Here is a 27,505-nt window from a genome sequence, read left to right as displayed (position 1 = left end):
TCACTTAACAATACCGGGGCAGCCCGAAGTCCTGTGATTTTTTTGTCAGGCGACATCCTTTTCTCCAGGCATTTGTATGACCTCAGAGTCCATCTGCTTGTCAAGGTTCATGTGTCTGAGATGTGGAGGAGGAGCCCATGACATCTTGACACCCCAGTATTCACTACTGTCATGTAATTAGACTATGTTATGTACAAAGTATGTCTTGTGAGGTATCATTCTAAAAGTCTTGATCTGCTAGATGTTAATACCTTGTTGGATTGTATGTGTTACCTTTCGTATGTGAAGTTAGGAAGTTTGGCTGTGTATGTGTTACAAAAATATGCAAGCTTCAAAACATGCATAAGGACCCTTTAAGGGACAATACTGAAAAGGCCAATGTTAATGGCTTATGGAGAAAAAACCACATGAGCACAGGGATGAGCCCAGGAACTGTTTTCAAATGGAAGCCTCTGAGATAGTACTCCACAATGGAAACTGTTTGACCTATCTCAAAGCAAAAGAAGGTTTCCAGCAGGTGGGAAGAAGACATAAAAGGGGGATAGTGATATCACAGGGAGGTCTTCAGTCACGGTGTAACAATACACCTGGAAACATCTGAAAGGCAAGGACTGAAATGTTGGCAATGATGGTCCCAGACTGGAAGGATATTTAACCTGTGCATGAAAAACTGGGAAAACCAAGGCAACACATGCCTTAAGAATCTGCCACCTAGTTTGTCATCATCATCATCAACATGAGCTCAGCGCTGATTGGTGTCTGATGCCTCCCTCACTATTTCCTTCTATTTTTCCCTGTCCAGTGCAGAGTGCCTTAGTTTCTGTAGACTACCTCTGCACCAATCTACTATATCATCTACCCATTATCCGTGGGGTCTGCTTCTCCTATTCGAACTGTCTATTTTGCTGAATACCAGGATATTGACTTTTCATTCATCATTCATTCTGCATTTATGCCTGAATAGCTGTAATTTCTACTGTATAATCTTGTGCAGTAGGTTGTCTTTGGCTGTATCTACCTACATAATTCCTTGTTGGTGACGTTATGCATCTGTCCTGTTCTCAGGGTCTTTCTATGAGAACTCCTCTCGAACGCCAATACTCTTCTCATCTTTCATAATCACCCATATGTCACATCCAGACAACATGCTGCTGAATACACGTTTTCAAGATGCTCAGCTTCGTTCCTAAGCTAATCACTTCACTTTTCCAGATATTATCCATCACCTTCAAACCTGCTATTTCTTTCACTGTTCTAGTCACTGTTTCCTTTTTACAGTCTAGATCATACATCATGTTGCTCCCCAGATATGTGAACTTCTCCACATTCTCTAGTTCAATCCTGTCTACACCAATCTTCCTTCCTATATCCGTACCTCTAAATACCATTGTTTTCATTTTATCAATGCTCATAATCAGTCCGTACCACTTCCCTTCCTCGTTTAGCACCTGCACCATTCTCGCTAGCTTCTTTTCATCTTCCTTTATGATAACTATATCATCCATGAACCTCAATTAATTCTTATCCCATGTACTGATATCCCTTCTACCTCTTCCTTGATCTTGTTCATTACTCTCTCTAGATGTGTGGTGAAGATACTCAGTGATATCGGATCTCCTTGTCTCCTACCTCTACTCATTCTACACCAACTTCCCAACTCTCCGCATGTTCTCACTTCTGCCTCTGAATTGTTGTTGACACCCTTCAAAAACTATATCAATCTGCTATCCACTCTGTATGACTCCAAAGCTGCGTCTACACGTGCACGCTACTTCGAAGTAGCGGCAGTAACTTCGAAATAGCGCCCGTCACGTCTACACGTGTTGGGCGCTATTTCGAAGTTGAAATCGACGTTAGGCGGCGAGACGTCGAAGTCGCTAACCCCATGAGGGGATGGGAATAGCGCCCTACTTCGACGTTCAACATCGAAGTAGGGACGTGTAGACGATCCGCGTCCCGCAACATCGAAATAGCGGGGTCCTCCATGGCGGCCATCAGCTGGGGGGTTGAGAGATACTCTCTCTCCAGCCCTTGCGGGGCTCTGTGGTCACCGTGGGCAGCAGCCCTTAGCCCAGGGCTTCTGGCTGCTGCTGCTGCAGCTGGGGGTCCGTGCTGCATATACAGGGTCTGCAACTAGTTGTTGGCTCTGTGTATCTTGCACTGTTTAATGAAAGCGTGTCTGGGAGGGGCCCTTTAAGGGAGCGACTTGCTGTTGAGTCCGCCCCGTGACCCTGTCTGCAGCTGTGCCTGGCTCCCTTATTTCGATGTGTGCTACTTTGGCGTGTAGACGTTCCCTCGCTGTGCCTATTTCGATGTTGGGCTGAGCAACGTCGAAGTTGAACATCGACGTTGCCAGCCCTGGAGGACGTGTAAACGTTATTCATCGAAATAGCCTATTTCGATGTCGCAACATCGAAATAAGCTATTTCGAAGTTGGGTGCACGTGTAGACGTAGCCCAAGACTGCTCAAGTCATTTCTGACCTATGCTGTCAAATGCCTTCTGAAAATTGACAAAGCAATTGTAGATGTTCTTGTTCTTTCATCGAGCTTTCTCTGCTATCAATCTTAGCGCCTATTATCTGTTGTATGGTACTTCTGTCTTTCCTGAATACTGCTTGCTCATCCTGTAGCTGTTCTTTTGTCTGTGATCTCAGTCTCTCCAACAGTATCATTATCAGCAGCACCTTGCCTAGATGACTCATTAGGGCAATCATTCTGTAGTCCTTGCACTCCAACACACTTCCTTTCTTTTGTGTTGTCACTAGTACAGATCTTGTCCATGCCTTCTCTTCCTTCCACACTATATTGCATATTTGGTGTATTTCCTGAATCATACTTTCTCTGTATATTTGATCATCTCTCCCATGATCTTATCATGTCTTTGTACTTCTTCCTTTGAAATATAGGTCTCATGCTCAATGCTAGGCAGAGATACCTCTTTCAGCTCTATGATCAGTCTCTCTGAGACACTCGGATCCTCTTGTGCTTTGTACAGATCAGTACAATATCTTGTCCATCACTGCATAACCCTTTCCTTGTTCCATGAGCACCTTGTAATTCCCGTCTTTGATTGCCATCTGCTTTGGCTTCCACTTCCTATTAATATTCCTATTAATCTTGTACACCTCCCTGTTCTTACACTCACTGTAATACCTCTCTGTATCTTCACAGTGCTCCTCTAAGCGTTTTGTCTTATCCTTTCTAGCTGCTTTCCTTACCTCATTGCATTCCATTCTATGTTGCTGTTCTGCCCTTTCAGAAACATTCCTTCTGGTCTTCAATGCTGTCATCTCTTGGACCAACTTCAGTGTCTCCTGTGTAATCCACTTCTTATTGATCTTCTCTTCTTCCAGAACAGTCTGTTTAATTGCTTCTTTAATTGCCATGGCTATCTTTTCGACTCCCTTATCGAGGTCTTTCTCTGTGCCCACATTCCTGATCTTTTCTTTGAGCACTGCTCTGTACACATTCCCTATTTCTTCCTTGCCTAGATTTGCCATGTCTCTTCTTTTCTTAAACTGTGTCTTATACTTTCTCTTGAGTTTAATTTTGATGTGCGTGAGCACTAGACCTGTTTGAGTCTATCCCCACTCCTTGGAAAGTTCAACACTACTGTACTGATGTTACCCATCTTCTTTTTATCGAGATCATATTTATCATGTCTTGGACTTCCTGTCATTTGATTGCCATGCCCACTTCCAACAGTCCTTTTGTTGAAATCTCATGTTGCAGATCACAATCTCATGCTCCACAGGAAACTCTAGTGGGTTCTCACCTCGTTCATTTCTTTCTCCATATCCAAGCCTTCCCATGACTCTCTTCCAACCTTCGTTATCTGTTCTGACCTTCATGCTCCAATTTCCTTCTATGATCAACACATCTCTATCTCCTCCAGCATCTTTGTCAAGTTTCTATAGAATAGATCAATCTCTTCCCCCATACTTTCCAACATGGGTGCATACACCTGAATGACCGAGATGTTGCACAATTTCACTTTGAATCTTGCTACCATCATCCTTGCACTCACCAGTTTATATCCTAACAATGCTCCCCCAGCTCCTTTGCTAAGAAGAAATCTGACTGCTGCTTCATGCTTCATTTTGTTCCCTGACCAAATGACTTTGCAAACACACATCTCTCCCAATGCTGTCCAACACATCTCTGCCAATCCAAGTATATTGCATCGGTATCTCTCCATTTCCTTTCGAAGCAGCTGTAACTTTCCAGTCACCCACTTGTTCGGACATTGTACATTCCAATTGACAGTATATGTGTTAGATGTAATTTTCTTTTGGTAGCCAATTTATCAAACCAACCCTGATCACTCAGTGTTATTGCCTACCTTTTTTCATCTGGGCTACATCCAAGCCGGCATCTTTTATCGGTTAGTCATACTAGCATCAGATTTAATTCATTTTGCTGTTTTATGATCAGTGTATCGTCACTCATGTGACCAACCCTCCTCCTTTATCCAGGTTTGGGACTGGCCTGGCACCCCTAGGGGATTCATAGCAGAGTTAGCCTGTTTGTCACTCAGGATATATACACATTAGCCAATTTCACTGTACCTGTTTAATGTGCTAATCTCAGTTTGTGGGTTTAGGTTGTTTATTAAGGTAATCTGCTTTGATCTGTTTGCTATCACTTATGATCATTGAAAATTTACCTTTTGTAGTTAATAAAAATCTCTTGACTATAAACATGACTGTTGCCCAGTTTGTGCAATTCATAGCGGGAGGTGACGTGGGGTGGGAAAGCCATGCATCTCCTCCTACATTGAGAAAGCTGGTGATTTCGTATGAGCTTGCACTATGCAGATCCCACCATACAGTGAAAGGCTATTATCTTCTGTTTACTCCTTCACAGAGCATGTGCGCGAATGCTGGGTTAATCCCTGAGCTAAATTCCCTCTCACAGATTTTACTGCAGTCCTTCTGCAGCTGGGTGAGTTCTTGCCTAGGTGTGTGCTGGAAAGGGGCTTGAGAGCCTGGCACAGTAACTCAGTGCAAGGGAAATGCAGGCTGGCACAAGATGTAGTCTCAGTGTGACCTCAGTACATCTGTTTTAAACTATGGATGTTTGCACCACAAGCAGCGATCACTGATACATACGGTATCTCATATTAGAATTTCTAACAAAGGACAGGGAATGTGATTGGGGTATCTCACATAAGGATGAGAAGAACTGTAAAAATTAAGAATATAGTCTGGACCTATTTCATTTTATACCATACTTATAAGGTGCACACAAAGTAATGGTGGAACTGCACTGTTAAAAGGAGAGCACTGTTGCCATTCTGATAGTAGGTCCCCTGGAACTCCCCAGCATGCATGCCTGGTACTTCATTCTTTTGTGTGGTGCAGCCTGTTTACCCTACCCTATTATAGCAAGACCACTCTAAAGAGGTGGATATAGCGTTTCTTCTCTTTCTACCCTTCTCCATGGGGGATAATGCTTGCACACTATTTTTCTTCTCAGTGATCACAGTTACCACCATTTCAATTGATCCTTGTGTAAATCAGACAGCTATGAGAAGGTGTTCTTGTACCTTTTCAATGGTGGAAGATTTTATTTCTGTGTCGAACAGAGTCCACTTTGATAGGGATTGTCTTTTCCATGTTATATATCTTGTTTGTTGTATCTTAATTTCATTCCTGCTTGGGTTCCATTGTATTATGATGTAAATACAATGATATACTTAATTGTTTGGTTTGACTGCTTGGAAAGTCATTTCTCACACTTGAGTCACTATTGTACCACTTTAGAGAAAATATATGGAGAAGCGAGTTGGGAAATGTCTGGTGGGACTGTTTTTCATTGAAAAAGACAGTTTAATCAAAATATTTTGTGGAAATGTGTTGATTTCAGTGAAATTTTGATGAGAAAAACTTACGTTGAGTTTTCGTTTTGATTAATTTTACTTTAATTATAAATATTTTGCATTTTATATATAATATTGTATAATGCTATACATATTAAAAATGAATTTTAAAACATTTAATACTATCAGAATGAAGTTTTTTTGATGACCCCCAATATAATTATTTCAAGATTTTCATTTTGAGGGTACTTTTGCAATTTCATTTTTTTGTTCTAATTTGGAACACTTACCTCCCCACCCCACTCCCCAAAAAACTGAAATTTCCTGTGGAATGGAAATTAGACCAGGCCTGATTATAAACGTTTTAGAAAGGAAAGAGCCTTACGCAGAGTCTAGATTCGGTCTGGCTGTCGGCAGCATGATGCAAATGATGGCTAACGATATTACAAATAGCTGCTCATTTGCATATTTACATGACTCATTTCCATATTTTCAGCATAAAACAATTAGTTTAGAGGTGGCTTTGCTGACAAAAAACCCTCTGTCACCAGGTCCTTATCCTTTAGGTGTTTTTTGTTGGCAGAACCATGTGTACACTTTTTGTTTTCTGTGGTGAATATGCAAATGAGTGGGGTGAATATGCAAATGAGTGACTGTTTGCCATTTTGTGAACCCTCATTTGCATCATACTGCCAGCAGTTGACTGAATCTAGCCTTTGAGACTAGCTAGGGTAATAACAAATGTAGTGTGAATGATACACATGGCTGTAACAGTTACTTCTCAGGGTATATCTGCACTGCAGTTAGATACCTGCAGCTGTCCTATGCTGTCGACATACATTAAAGGGCTATTTGAATGCTGTGTAGACATTTGTACTTATGTGCAAGCACAAGGCCCTGCAAGATGAAAGGCCCCCAAAGTTGAGGCTGCAGACTGAGCCCAAACATGTACAACACAATTAAAGGGTTGTGTGAGCCTGTCACCTGGCATTGGCCAGCAGTAAGTTTTTAATTAATTCATAAACTAATGCCCTCACTGTATTTACTTCATTACATATGAAGATGGTTTATAGCCTCTGAGAGTGTGTGACTTTAAATTTCAATTGCCAAGATATCCACTGTCTGCTCTACAATACAGACTTAATTTGGAATAAATATGTCACTTGGGTATAAAAAAAACAATACCCAAAATGATGTTGTTGTACTGACCTAACTTAAGGTGTAGACAGTGCTATGTTGGTGGGAGAGCTTCTTTTTCTTGCTATGTTGGGGAGAATCTCTCTTTTCCTGAGGATGCTAAACACCTTGCTACAGACTAGTGATGTCAAAACTGTACAGGCTGTTTCACCTTCAGACTCCAAAGAAAGTACAGGACTCTTATGACTCTTGAGTTGTTTTTGCCATCCTTTTCCTACTTTGAATCAGGGACAGAAACAAAAGAACTTCCTCTGTTATCGGCGTGCAAGTTACTGTTCCTTTGCACAGCTCTGCTAGCTGAGGTGCACAGGAGTGAGGGGTTGGGTCCATTCCAGGAGACAGGAAGTAACTTAGGTCAGTTCTCTTGGCAAACCATGAAGCCCATCATTCAACCTCATTTCTCAAGAGGAGTGTATAACACGATGACAGAGCCATTACATTCTTGTACTTCCTACCGCTTTTCATTTTATTGGCAAAAACATCTTTTTAAAGACATACACTGTATGTCTAGCAATGATTTGTTTTGTAGAATCCCATCTAGAGCTAAAGGCAATATGATGAATGAAAGGAGGTAGAAGTCCCCAGGAATACTGGATCATCCCTTCTGCAACATTCATCACAGAAACGTGAGGTTCTGCACACATCATGAAGAAGGCTTTGATATAAGCTACATCATAGAGAACAAGAAGAATGCAAGTACTTTCCTCCTAAGTGTTATCAGCATTTGCAGGGACATATACATGAAAGGACAGGATAAAACCCGTGAGCAATTTGTTAACATAATGGTATGTTGTGTCTCTGTTGGTAATAGAGTGGCCTTCAGATTCACCCGAATCCAAACTGTGTTGTCTGGCTCACTAATCAAAAATCATCTTAAAGCAAAAACAGAAACATGACAGGAATGCAAAGATCAGGAGAAGTCCTTGGGATAAATTAGTTGAGTCCCAAATAAATCTGTTCTTAAAATCAGTCAGAATATAGGGCACTAATACTGAGTCAGTTCCATTAAAAAAAAAAGCAAAACTCACTCTGATGGTGGCTATATACAGTAAACCCCCAATATGCACAATTTTGACTTGTGCTTAACTTGCGTTTATCACAAGTTAAGTGCAAGTCAAAATCCTGGAGTCACCGGGGCTGGGGCTGGGGCTGGGGCTGGTGGAAGTGCAGCTCCTCTACCAGCTCCCTGCTCCAGGCCCCTGCTCCCCCAGATGGGGGAAGCCAAGGAGAAGTTGCTCTGCCACGGCTGCCTACCCATCCAGCTCCCCCACCTGGGGGAAGCCAAGTGGACAGACCGCTGTGCCACTGTGGCTTCTCCCTGGAGGAAACTGGGTGGGCAGTCATAGCAGTAAAGCTTCTTCCTGGCTTCCCCCCAGCTGGGACAAGCAGGTACAGCATTGCTGTCTGCGTGCCTGGCTTCCCCTAGCTGGAAGTTGCAGATTGCAGACCCCTGGGCTAGACATATGAGGGAGCAAAGGATGAGCATAGTCTGGTGGCAACAGTTTCTTGGAGCCGTGGAACTCAGACAGACATAATGCCTTCTGGAACACGGGAAGAGCATGACTGCTAGACCAGTTGCAGAGAGACAGCTTGAGTGGCACTAAGGAAGCTGTTATAATCTCCATGGGAGGTTCAAGACCACACTCTAGTCTCCCCATAGAGGCCCTTGTCCCTTCCATGGCCTGTATGGGGAGACTAGTCATAAAGTCACTGCTAGCCTGGAGCAGTCATTGCACTGTTATCGTGCCTGACTCATGTGCAATGGTACAATGTGGGAAAGACTTCCATGAATGCAAATGTGAACAAAGTCTCATAGGTAGTAGGAGGCCTTTATTCTGTAGCATCATTCTTTTCCCTTGACAAATGATCCTAATGAAAAGCTTTTTTTGCAGTCATCTATAAGCTGAAATAAATGTAGTTCCCAGCTCAAAATATTAAGTAACAGTTCAAATAGGTCTAGATGTTGGTCCATTATGATTAATCATAGTTAAGGCCCAGCCAAATTCACAGTCCATATGGCCAATTTCATAGCCATATGATTTGAAAATTGACAAATCTCCCATTTTCAGCCGTGTAAACGTGAAATTCCATAGTATTGTAACTAAGGGACCCTGACCCAGAAGGATATGGGTGACGGGGGATGGGAGGGTCACAAACTTGTTGTAGGGATGTCATGGGGTTGCCACCCTCACTTTTATGGGAGGTGGACTCTGAAGGCTGCAGTCACGGAGCTTCCTGCAACCACAGAAGGGTCCAAAATGTAGAAGTGCATCTGAACTCTGTGGTGTTGGGAGCATCCATCTAAGGGCTCCTCGCTGCTAGTCCTGACTGGCTTACTGAGGACAACACTTGTCCTCTTCCTACGCAGCTGCAGGAATTGCTGCATGCCCTGGCCCACATTCAGCTTCAAGAACCTTGTGCTGCTGCACAGTCCTAGACAGCCTCCTGCAGCAGTGGGAGACACTCCAAGGTGGATCTGGTTTGGTGTCTCACTCCAGCTGTGAGAGCAGTTTTCAGGGAATAGGCAAATCCTGTACCTCGACTGCCTAATAAGATCTAGGAAGCCCTCTTTGATACGGGAGTCCTTGGAACAAGGATACATCAGAATTCATAGGGAAGGGCTCATTTCATGATTCATGACACTATTTTTCATGACCATGAAATTGGTAGGGCCTTGGTCATAGTTATGGAATATCACGTACCTACTTTTAATTATAGCCATTGGAATTGTGTTAGTGACAATAATGATCTGTGTCAAATAGTTGATGCATTCTTCCAGTTTTGAGAGTGCCTATGACACTTTTCTAGAAGAGAGAGAAACAATGGCCATTTTTTTGTAAGATGATATAATTTAGCTCCTCTTATTGGATCACTGATGCCTAAAGTTGTACAAATATAGAAGAAGACATGACCCCTACCTCAAAGAATTCACATTCTGCCTCTGTATTTGGGGAGTTCAAATGTGTTTTTCCTTCTTTTTTCTGATGGTTTTTGAATTTGACTGAATAACATAATTACTGACCCCTCCAGGGTAATCTTCTGAGGAATAACTAAAGGAACACTGCTGCTAATAAAATTTGATCTTGAAGAATTTACATAATAAGGCATCTGTTATCAAATAAAGTAATTATGGGGGATGTCAGATTTCTATTGCACTTTTACTGGAAATTATACCCTTGATTGACCACAGAGCACTAGTCTTTTTATTCCCAAAGAATGTTAAATACCCTTGTACAAAATAACCAAAACCACTATATAAAACAAAACCCCCAGAAATATGTACACAGCAAAACTGTGAGTGTATTATCATCACCTATTTTCTCTTCTGCACAGCTGTCCTTCCTTTTTTTTGTTACATATGTATTTTACATCTTATGGTAAGGCTACTCAAGATGGAGGCTGTATTCACCTGTAGGTCTCTTCCTCGTAATTTTATATCACTATCAATGACTGTAATATCTAAGCATTTTTCATGTAAAATAGAGTTGGCTATGACTTCCTGAAGTTTCTGGGACTTCTCCCGTTTTGGTTTATAGAACTTCTGCTTTGGTTTTAAAATATATTTTATGTTCTGCATTATTCCAGAGGACTGCAATGTCCATGCTGTTCAGAGAGGATGATGTGCTTTGCTGTCTGTTGTGACTTGATCCGATAGTGACTTTAATCCATTAGATTAAAGGTTCTGTTCAATATTTTCATCAATGATTTAGATATTGGCATAGAAAATACATTTATTAAGTTTGCAGATGATACTAAGCCAGGAGGGGTTGCAACTGCTTTGGAGGATAGGGTTAAAATTCAAAATGATCTGGGCAAATTGGAGAAATGGTCTGAAGTAAACAGGAAGAAGTTTAATAAAGACAAATGCAAAGTGCTCCATTTAGGAAGGAACAATCAGTTTCACACATACAGAATGGGAAGCAACTGTCTAGGAAGGAGTATGGTAGAAAGGGATCTAGGGGTTATAGTGAACCACAAGTTAAATATGAGTCCACAGTGTGATGCTGTTGCAAAAAAAGCAAACATAATTCTGGGATGCATTAACAGGTGTGTTGTGAACAAGACACAAGAAGTCATTCTTCCCCTCTACTCTGCGCTGATTAGGCCTTAGTTGGAGTATTGTGTCCAGTTATGGGCACTGCATTTCAAGAAAGATATGGAGAAATTGGAAAGGGTCCAGAAAAGAGCAACAAGAATGATCAAAGGTCTAAAGAACATGAGCTATGAAGAAAGGCTGAAAGAATTGGGCTTGTTTAGTTTGGAAAAAAGGAGATTAAGGGGGGACATGATAGTGACTTTCAGGTATCTAAAAGGGTGTCGTAAGAAGGACGGAGAAAATCTGTTCTTCTTGGCCTCTGAGGATAGAACAAGCAGCAATGGGCTTAAACTGCAGCAAGGGAGGTTTAGGCTGGACATTAGGAAAAAGTTCCTAACTATCAGTGTGGTCAAAAACTGGAACAAATTGCCTAGGGAGGTTGTGGAATCTCCATCTCTGGAGATATTTAAGAACAGGTTAGATAAATGTCTATCACGCATGGTCTAGACAGTACTTGGTCCTGCCATGAGGGTAGCGGACTGGACTCGATGACCTCTCAAGGTCCCTTCCAGTCCTAGCATTCTATGATTCTATGATTAACAATTAGGATCAATGTCCTAAACTGACAGTGCACAAGCAGTGGGAGTCAAGTGAAGGGCAAGACCACAAGCTCAGTATATTCACATGAACAAACTATGATGGATACAGACAGGTGTCTTTTTGCCCCCAGGGTTTCCATTATCTTCACATTTCATCTTCCGATACAATGAATTGCAGTATGCCAGTGGGGTGGCGACAACTGCATGGATTGCTGTGGTTAGACCTTCATCCAGCAGGAAGAGGTGGTATTTCTTAGTAAGTTGGAGAGTAAAAGAAGTGATTCTAGCCACAGAATCTGCTGACTCATCCAAGTTTAATGTCCTGTGTTTGTGCAACATCTATCACAAAATAGGGTTTCAGTTTCAAATGTAGTCCTTAGGCACTACCACTTTGTAGATATAGTAACTTCTAAAAATTCAGCTTGGATATTAGTTACATGACATCACATGTATAATTGCTAAAATCTGAACTGATTCAGCCACACGATACCTAAGATCAGTGTCTGACCACTAGATGGTGCTGAAGATACTAATGGTGAATCAAATAGTGCAGATTAGAGACAGAAGAAATCCAGTACAAGATGGACCCATTTCCACTACTATTCTAACACTTTTATTAGCCATTACTCCAAACCCTTCTTCTCTGTAATGCAATCATTTAATGTTTTATTTTCTGGATCTGAAGGAAATTTCCATACATTCAAATTGTTGATGAAGGCAGAAAACTTGACTAACTTTATAATTTGGTGCCAGCATTTTTAGATACTGATAGCTAAATTAGGCAGCCAACTCAATTTGAAGGTTTTAAACATTTTTTGTATGGGATGGGCCACAGGGTGGAGAGAGAAGGGGGAGTGGTTTGTTTGGTTTTGCACATCAGATAAGCCTGTATATTTCTTTCATGAAAGTCAAATAAGAAAAATATAGTGCAGACCTTTCCATCTAAAATAAGACAATATTGAGAAGTCACACTTTCTGCTCTCTTTATGTTGAAGAGTATCTTAAGGGATTAAAATGTCTTTATAGTTAAGAGAATACTTCATAACGAGTAATTTGTTTGATAGGCTTTGTCTCCACACATATTGCAATTTACTCATCTTGAGAGAATTGTAAGCTCACTTATGAGCAGTTTGACATGAATATCTGATATGTGAAGTCTGAGGTTTGTGCAATATAAAATTAGTTCTTTAAGGCCATGTCTACACTTACAAAAAAACTTTGAAATGGCCATGCTAATGGCCAAATTGAAGAATACTAATGAGGCACTGAAATGAATATTCATCGCCTCATTAGCATGCCGCCAGCCACAGCTCTTCCAAAGTGCCACGTTTTGCTCGCCCATGGCTCGTCCACCTGGGGGTCCTTTTCGAAAGGACCCTGCAAACATTGAAATCAGCTGATAGGAATAAGGGGATTTTGATGTTTGCAGGGTCCTTTTGAAAAGGATCCCCACGCAGATGAGCCGCGGGTGAGCGAAATGCAGCACTTTCAAAGAGGCGTGGCCAGCGGCATGCTAATGAGGCACTGAATATTCATTTCAGCACCTCATTAGTATTCTTCGATTTGGTCACTAGCATGGCCACTTCAAAGTTTTTCGTATGTGTAGACATAGCCTAAGTCTTTAGGTACATTTCTGTTCCTTGATGGGCTAACTTTTAGAATCAGGTTTTCTAGTGTGTGTGTTCATAGCTAGTGAATTTTAAATTTGGCATCATAGAGTATTTCCAATATGTACTTAAAAATTGCTGTTTCTGTGAACATTTAATTCTCAGCAATACGTGTTAAAATATTTAACAATGTCTGCTCAACTTTACATAAAACCCAACTATTACACATGCACACCCCTCCCTCCCATTCTAGATATAGCACTTACTACAAAGCGTCATTGAAAGCCAATTAAACTTACTCATGGCAAAAAGTGTTAAACTCAATATTTTAATACCAGTCCTGGTTTTGTGGCTGTTGCAGTGGAAAAGGTAGATTTTGTACCCACTGTAATTGGCATTGCAATCCCCAAAACTTCTTCTATCAAGAGTCACATTCTGTGGGGTGTTTGAGTCACCTAGCACCAGGATTTCAGTGGGAATTGCAGTAGTTCAGCCCGTCATTGGATTGGCCCACTGTGGTTCTCACTCTAAGTTGTTATAAGATCCAGACAACAGGAAGCCCCACGTTCATTAGAAACAACTCATCAGTCAGTAACCCCTGTGGCTAAGTGTGGGCCTTCCCTTTGGTGGTTTCCCCTGTTGAACATCTCTCCATGGGCCTTTAGTGTCCCAGTTATCAGGCCAAGTCTGTTAAAAGTTCACTCTTTCTCAGAGGTGTTCAAAGTCCCAAAATAAGTACCACTTTTAACAAAAGTCCCAAGTTGCCATAAACAAAATTTTTGGTAAGGCTCCTAAACAGTCACTTTACTCCTTATAAGTTCAGTTTTCTGTTTTTCTCATTCTTAACAGCTTGCTGACTCACTGGGCTTTTCATTATTGGAAGTCCAAGTATGCCATAAACCAAACCTTCTCCCCCAACATCTTCTCTTCAGATGTCTCTTTTTTTATGGAATGCTGACCTCAGGATCATGTTCCAGAGGCCTGCCAAAGGAGATCATGCTAGTCTCCTCTATCGCTATCGCCTCACTCATGGGTTTCCTCCCTTTAAGTCCTACGTACAACACAGTTGTTACAAGTTGGGCCTAATTAAACAGGGATGGTCTGCCCCAGAAACCCTGGCTCCATAGAGGCTTTAAAGTTAATTGGCTAGGTTGAGCCAAGAGATGTATATACCCTGCATTTGTAAATGTTGCCTACCTATGAACACATTTATACATTGAACTATGCCAGCCTTCACTTGGAAAGACTTGGCCAATTAATTTGCTTATAGCATTTACTGTTATGGGTCATGCCTTCATGAGAAACTACAAGCTTCCACTTTATTATGTAACATTTCTGTCTTCTGCCATGCCACTCCAAATGCAGTCAAAGATTACAGTATTCCAGTAGCCCAGAATAGGTAGGGGTACTAGTGAACTATCTGCTTTCCTAAGGGGCATTTAGGGCTTGTGTATGTTTGCCCCCAACTTTGAAGGGGGCATGTTAGTCAGGGTGATGGCAGATTACTAATGAAGTGCTGCGGTGAATATGCAGCGCTTCATTAGGCTAATTCTCCCCCCAGCAGCAACTTCGAAGTGTCAAACTTCAAAGTGCCGGCATGCGTGTGGCCACCAGTGCTATGAAGTAGCATGGGCACTTCGTAGTGCCCACGGCTACATGCATGCCGGCACTTCAAAGTTGGACACTTCGAAGCTGCCGCGGGGGAGAATTAGTCCAACGAAGTGCTGCATATTCACTGCAGCACTTCATTAGTAATCTGCCATCACCCTGATTAACATGCCCCCTTCAAAGTTGGGGGCAAGTGTAGACAAGCCGTTAGGATTAAGTAAATCCTTATTTCCTTATTTGATGAGCAGCCTGAGAGACTTCAGTGGGCCATACTCATCTGAGAAAGATCTAGCCCTCAAGTCCACCATCAAGGCAATGGATGTTTTTTGAAATTATTCTAGGGCTTTGAAGAGATTGTTAAATTTGTCACCTAAATATTTTCTGCTGCTTTTTCAGTCACTGACTATATTTGTTGTTTATTCATACCCATTTTTACAGCCTTAACTCAGGCAAAACTGCCATTAACTAACTCTGTTGTGAGTTGCCTGAATAGGAACTATTGGATTAGGCCTAAATAGCATAGCTCATCTGATTTGGAAGGCTTCTGAAATGTCCTTTAATCCATATAACACATGCAAATTATTTGCTTAATTTATTTCGCCTCTTTGTCTTGTCTTTTTCATTCTGTATTGTATTTTTTTTTCATTGTGATCATGAACAGTCTGCTGAAAGTATTTAATACAGCAGTCTAGTTCAGCACTCTCTTGTCCATCATCTATAATCCTGCATGATTTAGTTAGCTGGGTGACCACTTATGCTAAGTTTCCCATGGTTCCATTAAGTTTGTTTACAGCCACCAGTCCTGGCTTTCAGTGTTCTGTGCTGTTATTTAGCTCTAATTACCCCTTAATGTCTTCTAAGATCTCATAAGCTTTGGAAGTGTTGGTAATGCTGCTAGTTAATATTGACCTCCCACGGTCTGGCAAATTCTCTCGTTCAGCACCAGTCAAGTCCCAAGGGCGCCAGACTAGAGAAGTTCAACTGTATTTAGTATAGTAACAGAGAGGGAGCCATGCTAGTCTATATACTGTCAAAACAAAAAAGCTGTCAAGTAGCACTTTAAAAACTAACAAAAGAATTTATTAGGTGAGCTTTCATGGGACTGACCCACTTCTTCAGACCATAGCCATACCAGAACAGACTCAACATTGAAGGCATAGAGAACCAAGAACAGTAATCAAAGTTGACAAATCAGAAAAAAATTATCAAGGTGACCAAATCAGAGAGCACGGGGTGGGGTGGGGAGTCAAGAATTAGATTAAGCCAAGTATTCCAAAGAGCCCCTATAGTGTCCCAGAAAATTTGCATCCCCGTTCAAACCACGTGTTAATGTGTCGAATTTGAATATGAAAGAGAGTTCATATTTTTCACTCTCTTTCATATTCAAATTCGACACATTAACATGTGGTTTGAACCGGGATGCAAATTTTCTGGGACACTATAGGGGCTCTTTGGAATACTTGGCTTAATCTAATTCTTGACTCCCCCCCACACCCCTCTGCTCTCTGATTTGCTCACCTTGACCATTTTTTTCTGAATTGTCAACTTTGATTACTGTTCTTGGTTCTCTATGCCTTCAATGTTGAGTCTGTTCTGGTATGGCTACGGTCTGAAGAAGTGGGTCGGTCCCATGAAAGCTCACCTAATAAATTCTTTTGTTAGTCTTTAAAGTGCTACTTGACAGCTTTTTTATTTTTTGTTTGTATTTAGTATGGTGACTTAAAACTGTGACAGTCATTGATTGCTCACATAAGTAATATGGTATAGTGTCTGTTCCCTGACTAGATAAAAAGAACAATGAATTGCACAAACCAGGTTGAAACTCTGAGGGAAAGGAACCAATTAAAGCAAGTGAAAGCACAATTGTATTTTTAAAAGGCAGATCGTTTCCTTTCTGGGCTTTATGCAGGTTTACGTGAGGATTGCTTCTAGAAAGAACAACAACAAAAAGAGGCTACTGTAAGGTTTTTTCGCGGGCTGCCAAATTTGTTTGGTCCTAGTTATGAAAGGTATAGTTAGAATGATCCTTGTTCAACTTGTTTAATTGATTTTTTGAGTCCATGAGAAGGGTTTGGTGAGGGGTTTTGGAATTCCTGTTAACTTTTTTGTGCTTCATACATGCTTTCCGTAAATGTTCAACAAACTAAAACTGAATTTCTTGGATGCTCACAGAAAAGGAACACAAAGGAGCATGAACATAGTTGATACAGTTTTGATTTTAAATTCAAGCGAATGCTTGTGAAATGTCTGTTTTATCTGTCAGTATTCACACAACTCTGGTATATTTCTACAGAACTGCTTTATCAAACATTTGTTTTTCTGAGGTTACTGACTTTTTTTTTGACATGCAAATTTCCAAAAATGTCTTTCAAACTTGGCCTGCAAACATGAATGCAAATGTAATTTTTAATCTGAAATTCACACTTACATGCACACCTTGTAAATAAATAATAAAAATAAAATATTCAGCATGACTGAGTTGGGATCTATCAAGCTGTTCACATTGTTTCAAGGCACCAATGCATCATTTGCATGTGGTCCACATTCTGAAGCTTTTCTTCACTTTTGAAGGAGTTAGAGGTTTAATGTTTTAACGGAAATCTGGAGCACAGTTGGGCAGCAAGCTTTTTCCCCAGAAGCTGCATTTATGTAGCTATTAGTATGGGCTCTGCTGATTGCTAATCATTCAGTCTTTTAAAGCATATCAGACTGCCATATGTGAGCACTATTACCAGTCATCCTGTACTGATGAGCTGTGCAACAATGCCTTTGACCATTTTTATTTAGCAAGAAATATGATCCGTGGTTATGCAGATATGGAAACAAATGCTCTTGTGAACTGTTTATTTGTATTGCCCATAGCAACTCTCTTCTACTGTAAATTACAATGTAAGTCAATGGTGCCCAAACGTCTCCTGTCACATCCTCCTTACCAATAATGGAATCTGTCTGTGCCCCCTTTCATACATCACTGCACAGTGGGTGCAGCAGAGGAGTTGGGCTAAACATGCTGGGGTTAGTGATGGTGCTAAGCTGGGGAAGGAGTGGCGCTGTGGCCTGCACTGTACCTGTGGTTGGTACAGAATAGAGCTGAGGATGGAGCTGACCTGGGGGCAGAGGAGAGGTGGCCAACACTTATTCCCCACCACTTCTGGAGTTGGCCCAGGCACCACTGTACCCTCTAACATACCTCTGCCTCTCCAGGAAGGTGCACCCTGTGGTTTGAGAACTACTAATGTAACCCCTTTCTTCTTATCTTCCAGCCTACAGATTTTTAATTTGCATTCAATTTAATTCTTTTTACTTATCTATCTTACAACAGGACTGATTTTCAGTAAAGTCCATTAAGTTAAATGCCAAAGCTTGTTGTATCACCATAAATCAGATCACTGTTATTTCTATGGTCTATTTGTGGAATATTACTTCAGAATGTAAGAACAAAACTAGAGTATGTGATTTTTATTTCACGTTTCCAAATTCTGGAAATAAACTACTGCTAAATCAAATTACATATCTACAAAAATTATGCTTACATATGTTAAAATAATACTTAACAGTGTTTCTTTTTCAGGACCTTTTAAATTAATGATCACAACAATTTTAGTTTTATATATAGGCCTAGAAGAGTCTAAAAAATTTTAACACAAATGTTGAAACAACTCTTTTTACCATCTTGATTGTTCAAACAGTGGACACATTTATACTTTCTCTTTCAGTCTTTGTTAATCTCATAGTTAAATATAATTTATATTTCTGGAGTAGAATTCTAACTATATAATTTGAGTTAATTTACATGGACTTTCTGCAAATCAGGAGGTAGAGACCAAGATCCTGCACCATTAGTCAATGGGAGTTTTGCCTTTGACTTCAACAAGTGTAGTATGATCAAGGTCTAGGAACCTGACCCAACTTACTGTAACGAAGTGAAAAGACACCAATTGAGTTCAGTGAGCTTTGGATCAGGCTATTGGGCCCATTTGTTTCTCTGATTTATGCAGCAATACTGATGTCGGTAGACCACCCCTAGATTTCCTTCATTGTAAGTGCTGCTTGAATTTGCCTCAGTTCCATGATTTACAAGTTGTTTATATACTTGGTATTTTCTAACCTCTACCTACATCAAAAATCACATTCAAACACTCCTACAGTTACGTAGCAATCTCCCCTCAAGTCCATTCTGTGTTCCAGTGGGCTTCATGAACCTGACACGAAATTGGATAAAAAGAGAGAAATGATTTTGTGGTAGATAGTTGTAATTGAAACAATAGGAGACCCAGAAATAAATTCAGTTTATAACTACAGTTACATTTGGAATGTGAGATCCATCACTTTTATGTTGTAGCACCATCATTAAGTTGCAGTGCAAGCATAAAATTTTAATTCTTTTCACAGTCAGGAAATTTGATTTTGTGTTGACAGCAGGAGCAGCATGTCAATGTGCAACCAGTAATGATGATTATTCCCTAGTTAGGCAAATAAAAATGACAGGCTGAGCTGTTGAACAATGCATTGAACTGATCTAGATTTTTAAAATATGTATGTTGAAAACAAGAAGTATCTATTTGAATTTCTAAATAATTTTGGAAAGATCTTTAATTAGACAGAGCAAACAATGAGTAATTGAGCATGGACATGTGAACTGTAACCCCTGCAGGCAATCTTATCTGAAGAAAACTGCATCGTCCTAAAAATATTGGAGTCCCAGCAAATATCAGTCAACAGTTCTCATTATGGTATAAAAGAAGAGTAATTCAGTTGAAGTTGGTGGAATTTCAATGATATAAACCTAAATATAACGTGAATCAAGCCCAGTGTGTTTTCTTAAAGGTTCAGATACTGTTTCCTCACCAAATAACCATAAATACTTTATATATTTAGATTTATGTGTTGTGTAGACTGACCCAAGCCATTACCCACTCATGAATATTTATCAATGGATGAATTTTATTCAGAATCTTCCCATACAAATGGTCCTAAACAATGAGAGATGTCTGCTTTAGGGAAAAGCTGCACCTGGGGCCCCATTAAGATGCTGTAGGCTAACACACATTAATGAGCACACTACAAGAAAAAAATGGCTTTTGGCATTCAGGATGGAGTTTGCACATAGCATGAAACTTCCCCCTACAACACTTGCCCTGTATTTTACCTTGATGGTAGGAGAAGCACAAGTGTAAAAGCTGTGCAATGAGACCTACATACCATGTGGAGGGAGGGGGCCATACTAGTCCGAGACCAGACCAGACGCTGCTGCTGAGTTAGGGTGAGTGTGCAGACCTAGTGAACCAAAAACCTGAAAACAAGGAGCAGTCACCTTCAGATTTGTCCACAGTGAACTGAAGTGAACTATTGCCTGCAGATTGAGAAGTTGAAACAGGATTAATTTGACTCTCCAATCATAAATTTCAATACTCAGTCCCTCTTTATTCCATGTCTTTTCAGAAGCTCCCAGGACCACCATCCACTTCTCAAAAATCGTTAATGTGATTCTTTTTGTCCATTAAGATGTAGGGGTAAGAGCCTATTTGGAAAGGAGCAGAATTGGTTAGTTTTACTGGTGGGCAAACAATTTCAGGACCTATTTCTGAAATTTCACCTACATAGTTGAAGTTTGCAAACACCTTAAATTTTAAAATTAAGATTGAAATTCGATGGGCTTGTGATGTAATATGAATATTGGATACAACAGTTTCAGTCTCTAGATGAGTCATGATTCAGATGTTTTGAAAGAATGATATATAACTAAATGTTCAGAAACTTGATTCATGCAAGTATTTTTTCCTTTGGTGTACATTTTAAATAGTGATTCTGCTTCTGACACTTTACCAAAGATCTCTAAATATTAGGAATTATCAATAACATCTGAATTAAACCCTAACCACTATCATTCTTGTTCAAGTAGTTATAAGAAGCCCACCATGACGTCTAGGATGGACCACTGCAATAAGAGAGCTAATGAACAGATTAATTTACTTTATACAGTGATTGTGGTTCACTTTCCTATGAATTCTACACTGTCTCTCTTTCTCCTTATATGAAAGCTAAAATGATTAGAACAATAGCTCATTACTATGGCACTTTTAAAAAATGTACTTTTCTTGTCTTACATATATTCCAAATGAACTTTTGTAATGTATGTTAAGTGCCTGATCAGATTGGCTGGAATAAAGACACAAAGCTGTTTTTAATTCTTTGTTTTTTTGTTTTAAATAGTGTGTGCACTGGCTCTGAATTCTGAAAACAGGTTTAAAGTACTTGAGAAGTAACTCTAGGGAAATTGAGAGAGATTCAGGAGAATAGATGCTAATTTTAATCACCTTCTCTTTCATGATATGGGCTCAAGAATAAAGAAGATGAAGCACTAATTTAGGACCAGATTTTCAAAGCTATTAGATTCATGAAGATACAAACAGGCAGCAAATGAGATTTTCAAAAGCACCTACATAGGTCAATATCTTAGGCATCTAGAATTTCTTCGCTGACTAATTTTTTCCCTAATGATTTTTTTCAGACGCTTTTCTCAGCTATTCCATTTAAACCTATTAATTTTATCATTTCCTTAATAATATGAAGGCTAGCCCTTATCAGTTTGCATAAAATGATGCTTTAGAAGTCTTGTTCACTGTTAAAACACATTGCAAATAAAAATGAGGTTTAATAACTGTGCTAATATTAAAGGGAATAAATTCCATGATCCTTAGTGGAGCAAAACTCTCACTTATTTCAATGTGAGCCTTGCGCAATTGAGAATTTTATTGCAGATGCTTTTTAATTTGAAATTTAATGTGGGTAAGTGTAAGGTAATGCATGTTGGAAAAAATAACCCAAATTACACGTACTACATGATGGGGTCAAATTTAGCTACGACAGATCAGGAAAGGGATCTTGGAGTTATAGTGGATAGTTCTCTGAAGACATCCACGCAGTGTGCAGCGGCAGTTAGTAAGGCAAATAGGATGTTAGGAATTATTAAAAAAGGGATCGATAATAAGACAAAAGATATCATACTTCCCCTATATAAAACTATGGTACGCCCACATCTCGAGTACTGCGTGCAGATGTGGTCTCCTCACCTCAAAAAAGATATATTGGCATTAGAAAAGGTTCAGAAAAGGGCGACTAAGATGATTAGGGGCTTGGAAAGGGTCCCATATGGGGAGAGGCTAGAGAGACTGGGACTTTTCAGTTTGGAAAAAAGGCGATTGAGGGGCGATATGATAGAGGTATATAAAATCATGAATGGTGTGGAGAAAGTGAATATAGAAAAATTATTTACCTTTTCCCATAATACAAGAACTAGGGGACACCAAATGAAATTGATGGGTAGTAGGTTCAAAACTAATAAAAGGAAATTTTTCTTCACACAGCGCACAGTCAACCTGTGGAACTCCTTGCCCGAGGAGGCTGTGAAGGCCAGGACTCTATTAGGGTTTAAAAAAGAGCTTGATAAATTTTTGCAGGTTAGGTCCATAAATGGCTATTAGCCAGGGATAAAGTATGGTGCCCTAGCCTTCAGAACAAGGGCAGGAGATGGATGGCAGGAGATAAATCACTTGATCATTGTCTTCTGTTCTCCTTCTCTGGGGCACCTGGCATTGGCCACCGTCGGCAGATGGGATGCTGGGCTCGATGGACCTTTGGTCTGACCCAGTATGGCCATTCTTATGTTCTTATGTTCTTATGTTAATCATAACTTAACAAATGTGTTATACACTTTAATATTTGTTTACAGAATACTGGGTCTTAACATGAATTTAGTGTTTGTGAAAAATATTTGTGGGACAGCTTTTAAGGCTGAAATCTTCATTCTCAAAGGAGATAAATCCTCAGAATACGAGGACAGCTGTCTCCACAGTGCTTTACCAGTGTGCCTCATTTTTACCTTCAGGGGAGAACTGACAGTACTGGGATACTGTAAAGAGGGAAATTAAGTTCTTTTTGTTCAGTCTTTGGCTTCTCTGATGAGATGATGAGATGTGCTTGTTTTGCTATATTGACAGCAGTCCATGAAAAAGAGCTCTGCGACCATTAACAGAATTTAGAAATACCACACAGATCAAGAAGAGCCATTTGTCCTTTGGCCACTGGACTTAATCTAAATTCAGCTCAAATGAGTGAGAAATGGAAGTTTCAGTCTGATCCATCTCCCCCACAACCTCTGAGTCAAGTTCTGGGTAAATGCGAGGGCATTGGTTTGCTATTTTCTTTATTTCAGCCCAATAACATACTTCAGTTGTACAAAAGCCGGTTTTATGCACTAATACACAGCTGAGGCTTCCATCATCACATCTATACAAAGGACTGTGGTAGATATGCTGCAATTTGGTCTGTAATTCATGTTTTACTTCTGTGTTTCTCTACAGATAGTAACTTCATCCTGGCCAATGCTCAGGTGGCTAAGGGATTCCCCATAGTTTACTGTTCAGATGGCTTCTGTGAACTTGCTGGATTTGCACGAACTGAAGTCATGCAGAAGAGCTGCAGCTGTAAATTTTTACTTGGTGCTGAAACAAATGAGCAGATGATTCTTCAAATCGAAAAGTCACTAGAAGATAAGGTGGAATTCAAGGGGGAGGTCATGTTTTACAAGAAGAATGGTGAGTTTTATTGCTTTCATCAATGTTCTTTCAGTTCCAGACAAATTGAATTTTACTATTGTTCGGCATAGCAGTTATATATCCACTGTACTCAGCGGGCCTCCCCCATGCACCCCACCACGCCTGTCCCAACACCAGCCCAAAAAAACCATTGACTGTAATATTGCATGTGAATGTTCAGAGGGATACAGAAATGGATTTGAATGAAAGTAGGGCTCTTATGGTTTTAGAAGTATGAAAGTGTGTGTGTGTGTGTATTCTCATTCAGTGAAGAAGATGCATCATATAAAGTTCTCTACTCATCTTGTAATCAAACTTGGTCTTCTAGAAGCTTTAAAACAAAAAATGAATTACAAATCACCTACAGATGGAGGCCAAGCATGGAAACTTCAGCCTGGTAGAGCTGGTTGTACATATTTAAGTGAAACTGTTTTCCTGGGTAAAACACAGGTTTCTTTTTTAAACAAAACAAAACAAAACCTTGATTGTTAAGAAAAATATCCCACAAAAATTGTTCTGCATTGGAAAACACAGATTTTTAAATATAAAAATGTTTTTCCAAATGGAAATTGCAAGTTTCAACCTGCTCTGCTGATGGTGATACTTTTCAGAATCTTTTGAATATCCTAAAATGCTTTCTCCACAGCTGCTATAATACACGTAATTGCTAACGTTTTTTAAAGACTACACAGAGTTAGTGCCCTGGATAATGGATTAGGACCCCAAAGCACTAGCTCTTATTAACTTGTGGCTAAAGGAATACATATTTGTGTGATGAGGGTAGAGGCTTATGTGTTTTGTGCTGAAGGCCCTAAGTTTGATCCTATTTATGACTATGATATTTGTAGGTCTCCTCACATAGATATATAAACAATGATAGCACAAAGGGTAAAGAGAGGCTTGGTTTTGCACCAGCATGCATGTGGCTAAGTGATATAGATGGTTCTTCCACCCATTCTATTGTTGGCAGACTCCTGCACTCCTACGATTAAAACAGGTCCCTCACTCATTGCTATGTGTTTTGATTCTGTTGCCTTTGAAGGAAAGTACTGGCCATGTGTGGTGCTCAATCCAGGAGACACCAGTGGGAGAGCAACTGATATAATGCCACAAGAATGATCTCAAGCAATTAAAAACTATGTAGGGCTTGATGGTGTAGCTCACTGTGTACCACTTCCGTTTTTATTTTATAAGTTCAGAACTTGTGATCAAATTTTGCCACGTGTCTTCTTCACAGATCTTTCTTAATATTTACATGCTGTTGAAATATTTCCCTGGAGAATCACCTTACTTAGGTATCGTGCATTTTTACAGATGAGCATTTTAAAATAATGGATATACTTGGAGGAAAGGAAAGCTTATTTTCTATATAGTGTAAGAAAAATTGTCCCCTTTTCTGACTATAATATAGGAAGGAAGGGGATTGTTTATTGTTTAGGTTCATAAACCTGAGGATAATAATACACACTATATCTTTAAAGTGTCATAATATGTAAAAATGTTTTGAAGTAGTAATAGTAAAATAATTACCTCCCCAACTTTTAGCATTTAAAAGGAAACATTGCAGTGTGTCTGGTCTGGAGCACATGTTCTAGGAAACTGATTCAAAAAGGATTGTTACAGGTTGAACCTCTCTTGTCTGGCACCCTCAGGATCTGACCAGTGTGAGACGAGAGAATTTGCCTAATGATGGGGGGTCAATATTTTATAGCGCATTACCAACACTTCCACCGTTTACTGGGCTCTTAGAAGACAGTTAGAGGTAAATTATAACTAAATAGCATCACAGGACACTGAGAGCCAGGACTGGTGGCTATAAACAAACTTTATGGGACCACGGGAAACTTGGCCACATCCATGATAACTAACTAAAATCATGCAGAATTACAGAGTTTGCTGGAGAGACTTCCAGATTAGAGCAACGAAGGGTCCTGCAGCAAAGAAATTTCAAGAACAGACTCCAAAGAGAAATTGCTGAGCTACAATTCATCTGCAAATTCAATACCCTCAGCTCAGGATTAAACAAAGACTGTGAATGGCTGGCTAAATACAAAAGCAGCTTCCCCTCTCTTGGAGTTCACACCTCCAGATCTACTGATGACAATACAACTCAGCCTGCCTGACTGAGCTAACCTCGTTATCCCCAGCCTTACTCTGGCCTATTTATACCTGGCCTTGCAGATTTCCAGGACCAGCATCTGAAGAAGTGAGTTAACTCACGAAAGCTCATGCTCTAAACTTTTCTGTTAGTCTATAAGGTGCCACAGGACCCTTCGTTGCTCTACAGATCCAGACTAACACGGCTACCCCTCTGATTCCAGATTAGAGAGGTTCAACCTGTACTGAATGTATGAATTTTTCCTGCACGTGAAAAGTGATTCTGAACCAGACATTTCAAGAGCCACTTTCTTCCTATTTTTGGACAGTGGGGACTAAAAAACATCATAAGAGAAGAGATAAGAGATTTGGTGATGGAAGGGTTAGGGCCAGCTATATTCACTGCCTTTCACTGGGGGATGTAAATTGAGCTGTCCTTGAACCATCAGGAATGAATGTTGCCTGAAATGCTTACATTGATAACTAAGGGAAAAAGAAATGATTATGCAGTTGTAGGTAGATTTCCTTGGTAGTTAGGGAGTTGGATCACAGATTAGCTGAGACAGACAAAATGGGAAGGTTTGTATAAAATAATTCCCACTTACCCTCACTTCCTAAATATTTATATATAATTTGAATCCAATGTATATCAGACCATTTTCAAGCATGAACAAATTCCTCTTACTGCCCATTACATCTTCATTTTCTTGCATTTCGGTATCATCTGGAAGCAGAAGTGGAAGTGTAGAAATATCATGAGACTATTTTTGCATTAAAGTCAAGATATCTCGCAAGAAAAAGTATTCTTCTGATTTTTCAACTCAGTCTTGTGGGCTCATAAAACGTGGCAAAGCATCCATAATTTTGGTTATATATCTAAATGAAATGGAATTACTAAAATACCTGAGGTATGCTCAGCAATTGCAGAGAAAGTCAGTATGTGGATTTTTAAAATTTATCTCTTTAAAGGCATCTACAGAATACAAATAAGGTTTTTAATTTAAAAAAATAAAGAAATATTGAAATCTAAAATTGAAAGCTATGGTTCATGTTCTTGACTGCACTAAAGGTGGTTGCTTGTAGCTATGTGAAGAAGGTCAGAGATACTATTCACCTACTGATACCCTGATATCCAAGACTGCAGTAAGTTTTTGGGCTGGCCCTCAGTGTAAATCACAGCCATCTCCAGCTCCACACTGTGGGAGAATCTCATAGGGAACAGAACTGTTGGCCAGGTAGGCCTCAGATGATGATGTCTGAGTTTGCATTGTTATCAGCAGGGAGACCATTTTTCCCATTTTGGCATGGACTATCCCTTTAAACCCTGGCATAGCCTTCCTGACTTTTTTGACAAAAGTGGGCATGTTTATCCTTTGCTATTGTCTCCTGTTGGGGTGGAGAGTACCATGAGGGAGTTGGGGAGGAAGGATGGAGAAAGTGAGCAGCAGTGCCAGCCCCAGGAAATGTCCTGTTTTTCCCTTTGGAAATTATGGGGAACCTAATCATCAGTCACACAAATGTCCATATCCATATGACTGAGTATCTGGGTTTAGGACACTGTTCACAGTTGCAGACTCTGAGTGCTAGACCAACTGGGATTCTTTGCACATAGTACTATTTAATATCAAAATTCTGCTTTTATTAAAGAAGGTGGCAGAAAAACAAGGAAAGAAATTAATTTGGAGAGAAAGGTGCAGGTGGGGTGGGGGTCGGTTGAAGAGAGAAACGCACAGGCTAATCCTTTGGTGGCTAAGGTTTATGTTGTAAGAGTAGTCAGGACTCAGGCCTTTGATACATGACTTCAAAACAAAACAAGTTTAGTGCAGGAAGAAAGTGAGGTTGGCTCATAAACCCATGTGTATGTTCCTCATCCTAAGCATGGTGGGACTTGCTCTCATTTGCAACGTGTTTAGGCACATAAGTTATTAAAAGTTGCTGGCTT

The 27,505-nt window shown here is 40.1% G+C and overlaps 1 protein-coding gene across 1 annotated transcript in view; it reads left to right on the top strand.

Annotated features, from left to right (window-relative positions):
- The window catches only part of KCNH8 (potassium voltage-gated channel subfamily H member 8), a 428,672-nt gene that overhangs the window by 103,297 nt on the left and 297,870 nt on the right, over positions 1–27,505 (top strand). The window contains exon 2 of the mRNA XM_074986135.1: positions 23,233–23,466. Coding sequence (XP_074842236.1) covers positions 23,233–23,466 — 234 coding nt within the window. The remainder of the gene's footprint in view (positions 1–23,232; positions 23,467–27,505) is intronic.

This window comes from Carettochelys insculpta, chromosome 2, assembly GCF_033958435.1.
Source record: "Carettochelys insculpta isolate YL-2023 chromosome 2, ASM3395843v1, whole genome shotgun sequence".
Taxonomy (NCBI): Eukaryota; Metazoa; Chordata; order Testudines; family Carettochelyidae; genus Carettochelys; species Carettochelys insculpta.
The sequence above is the reverse complement of the archived record's forward strand: the minus strand, read 5'-3'. Positions and strand labels throughout refer to the sequence as shown.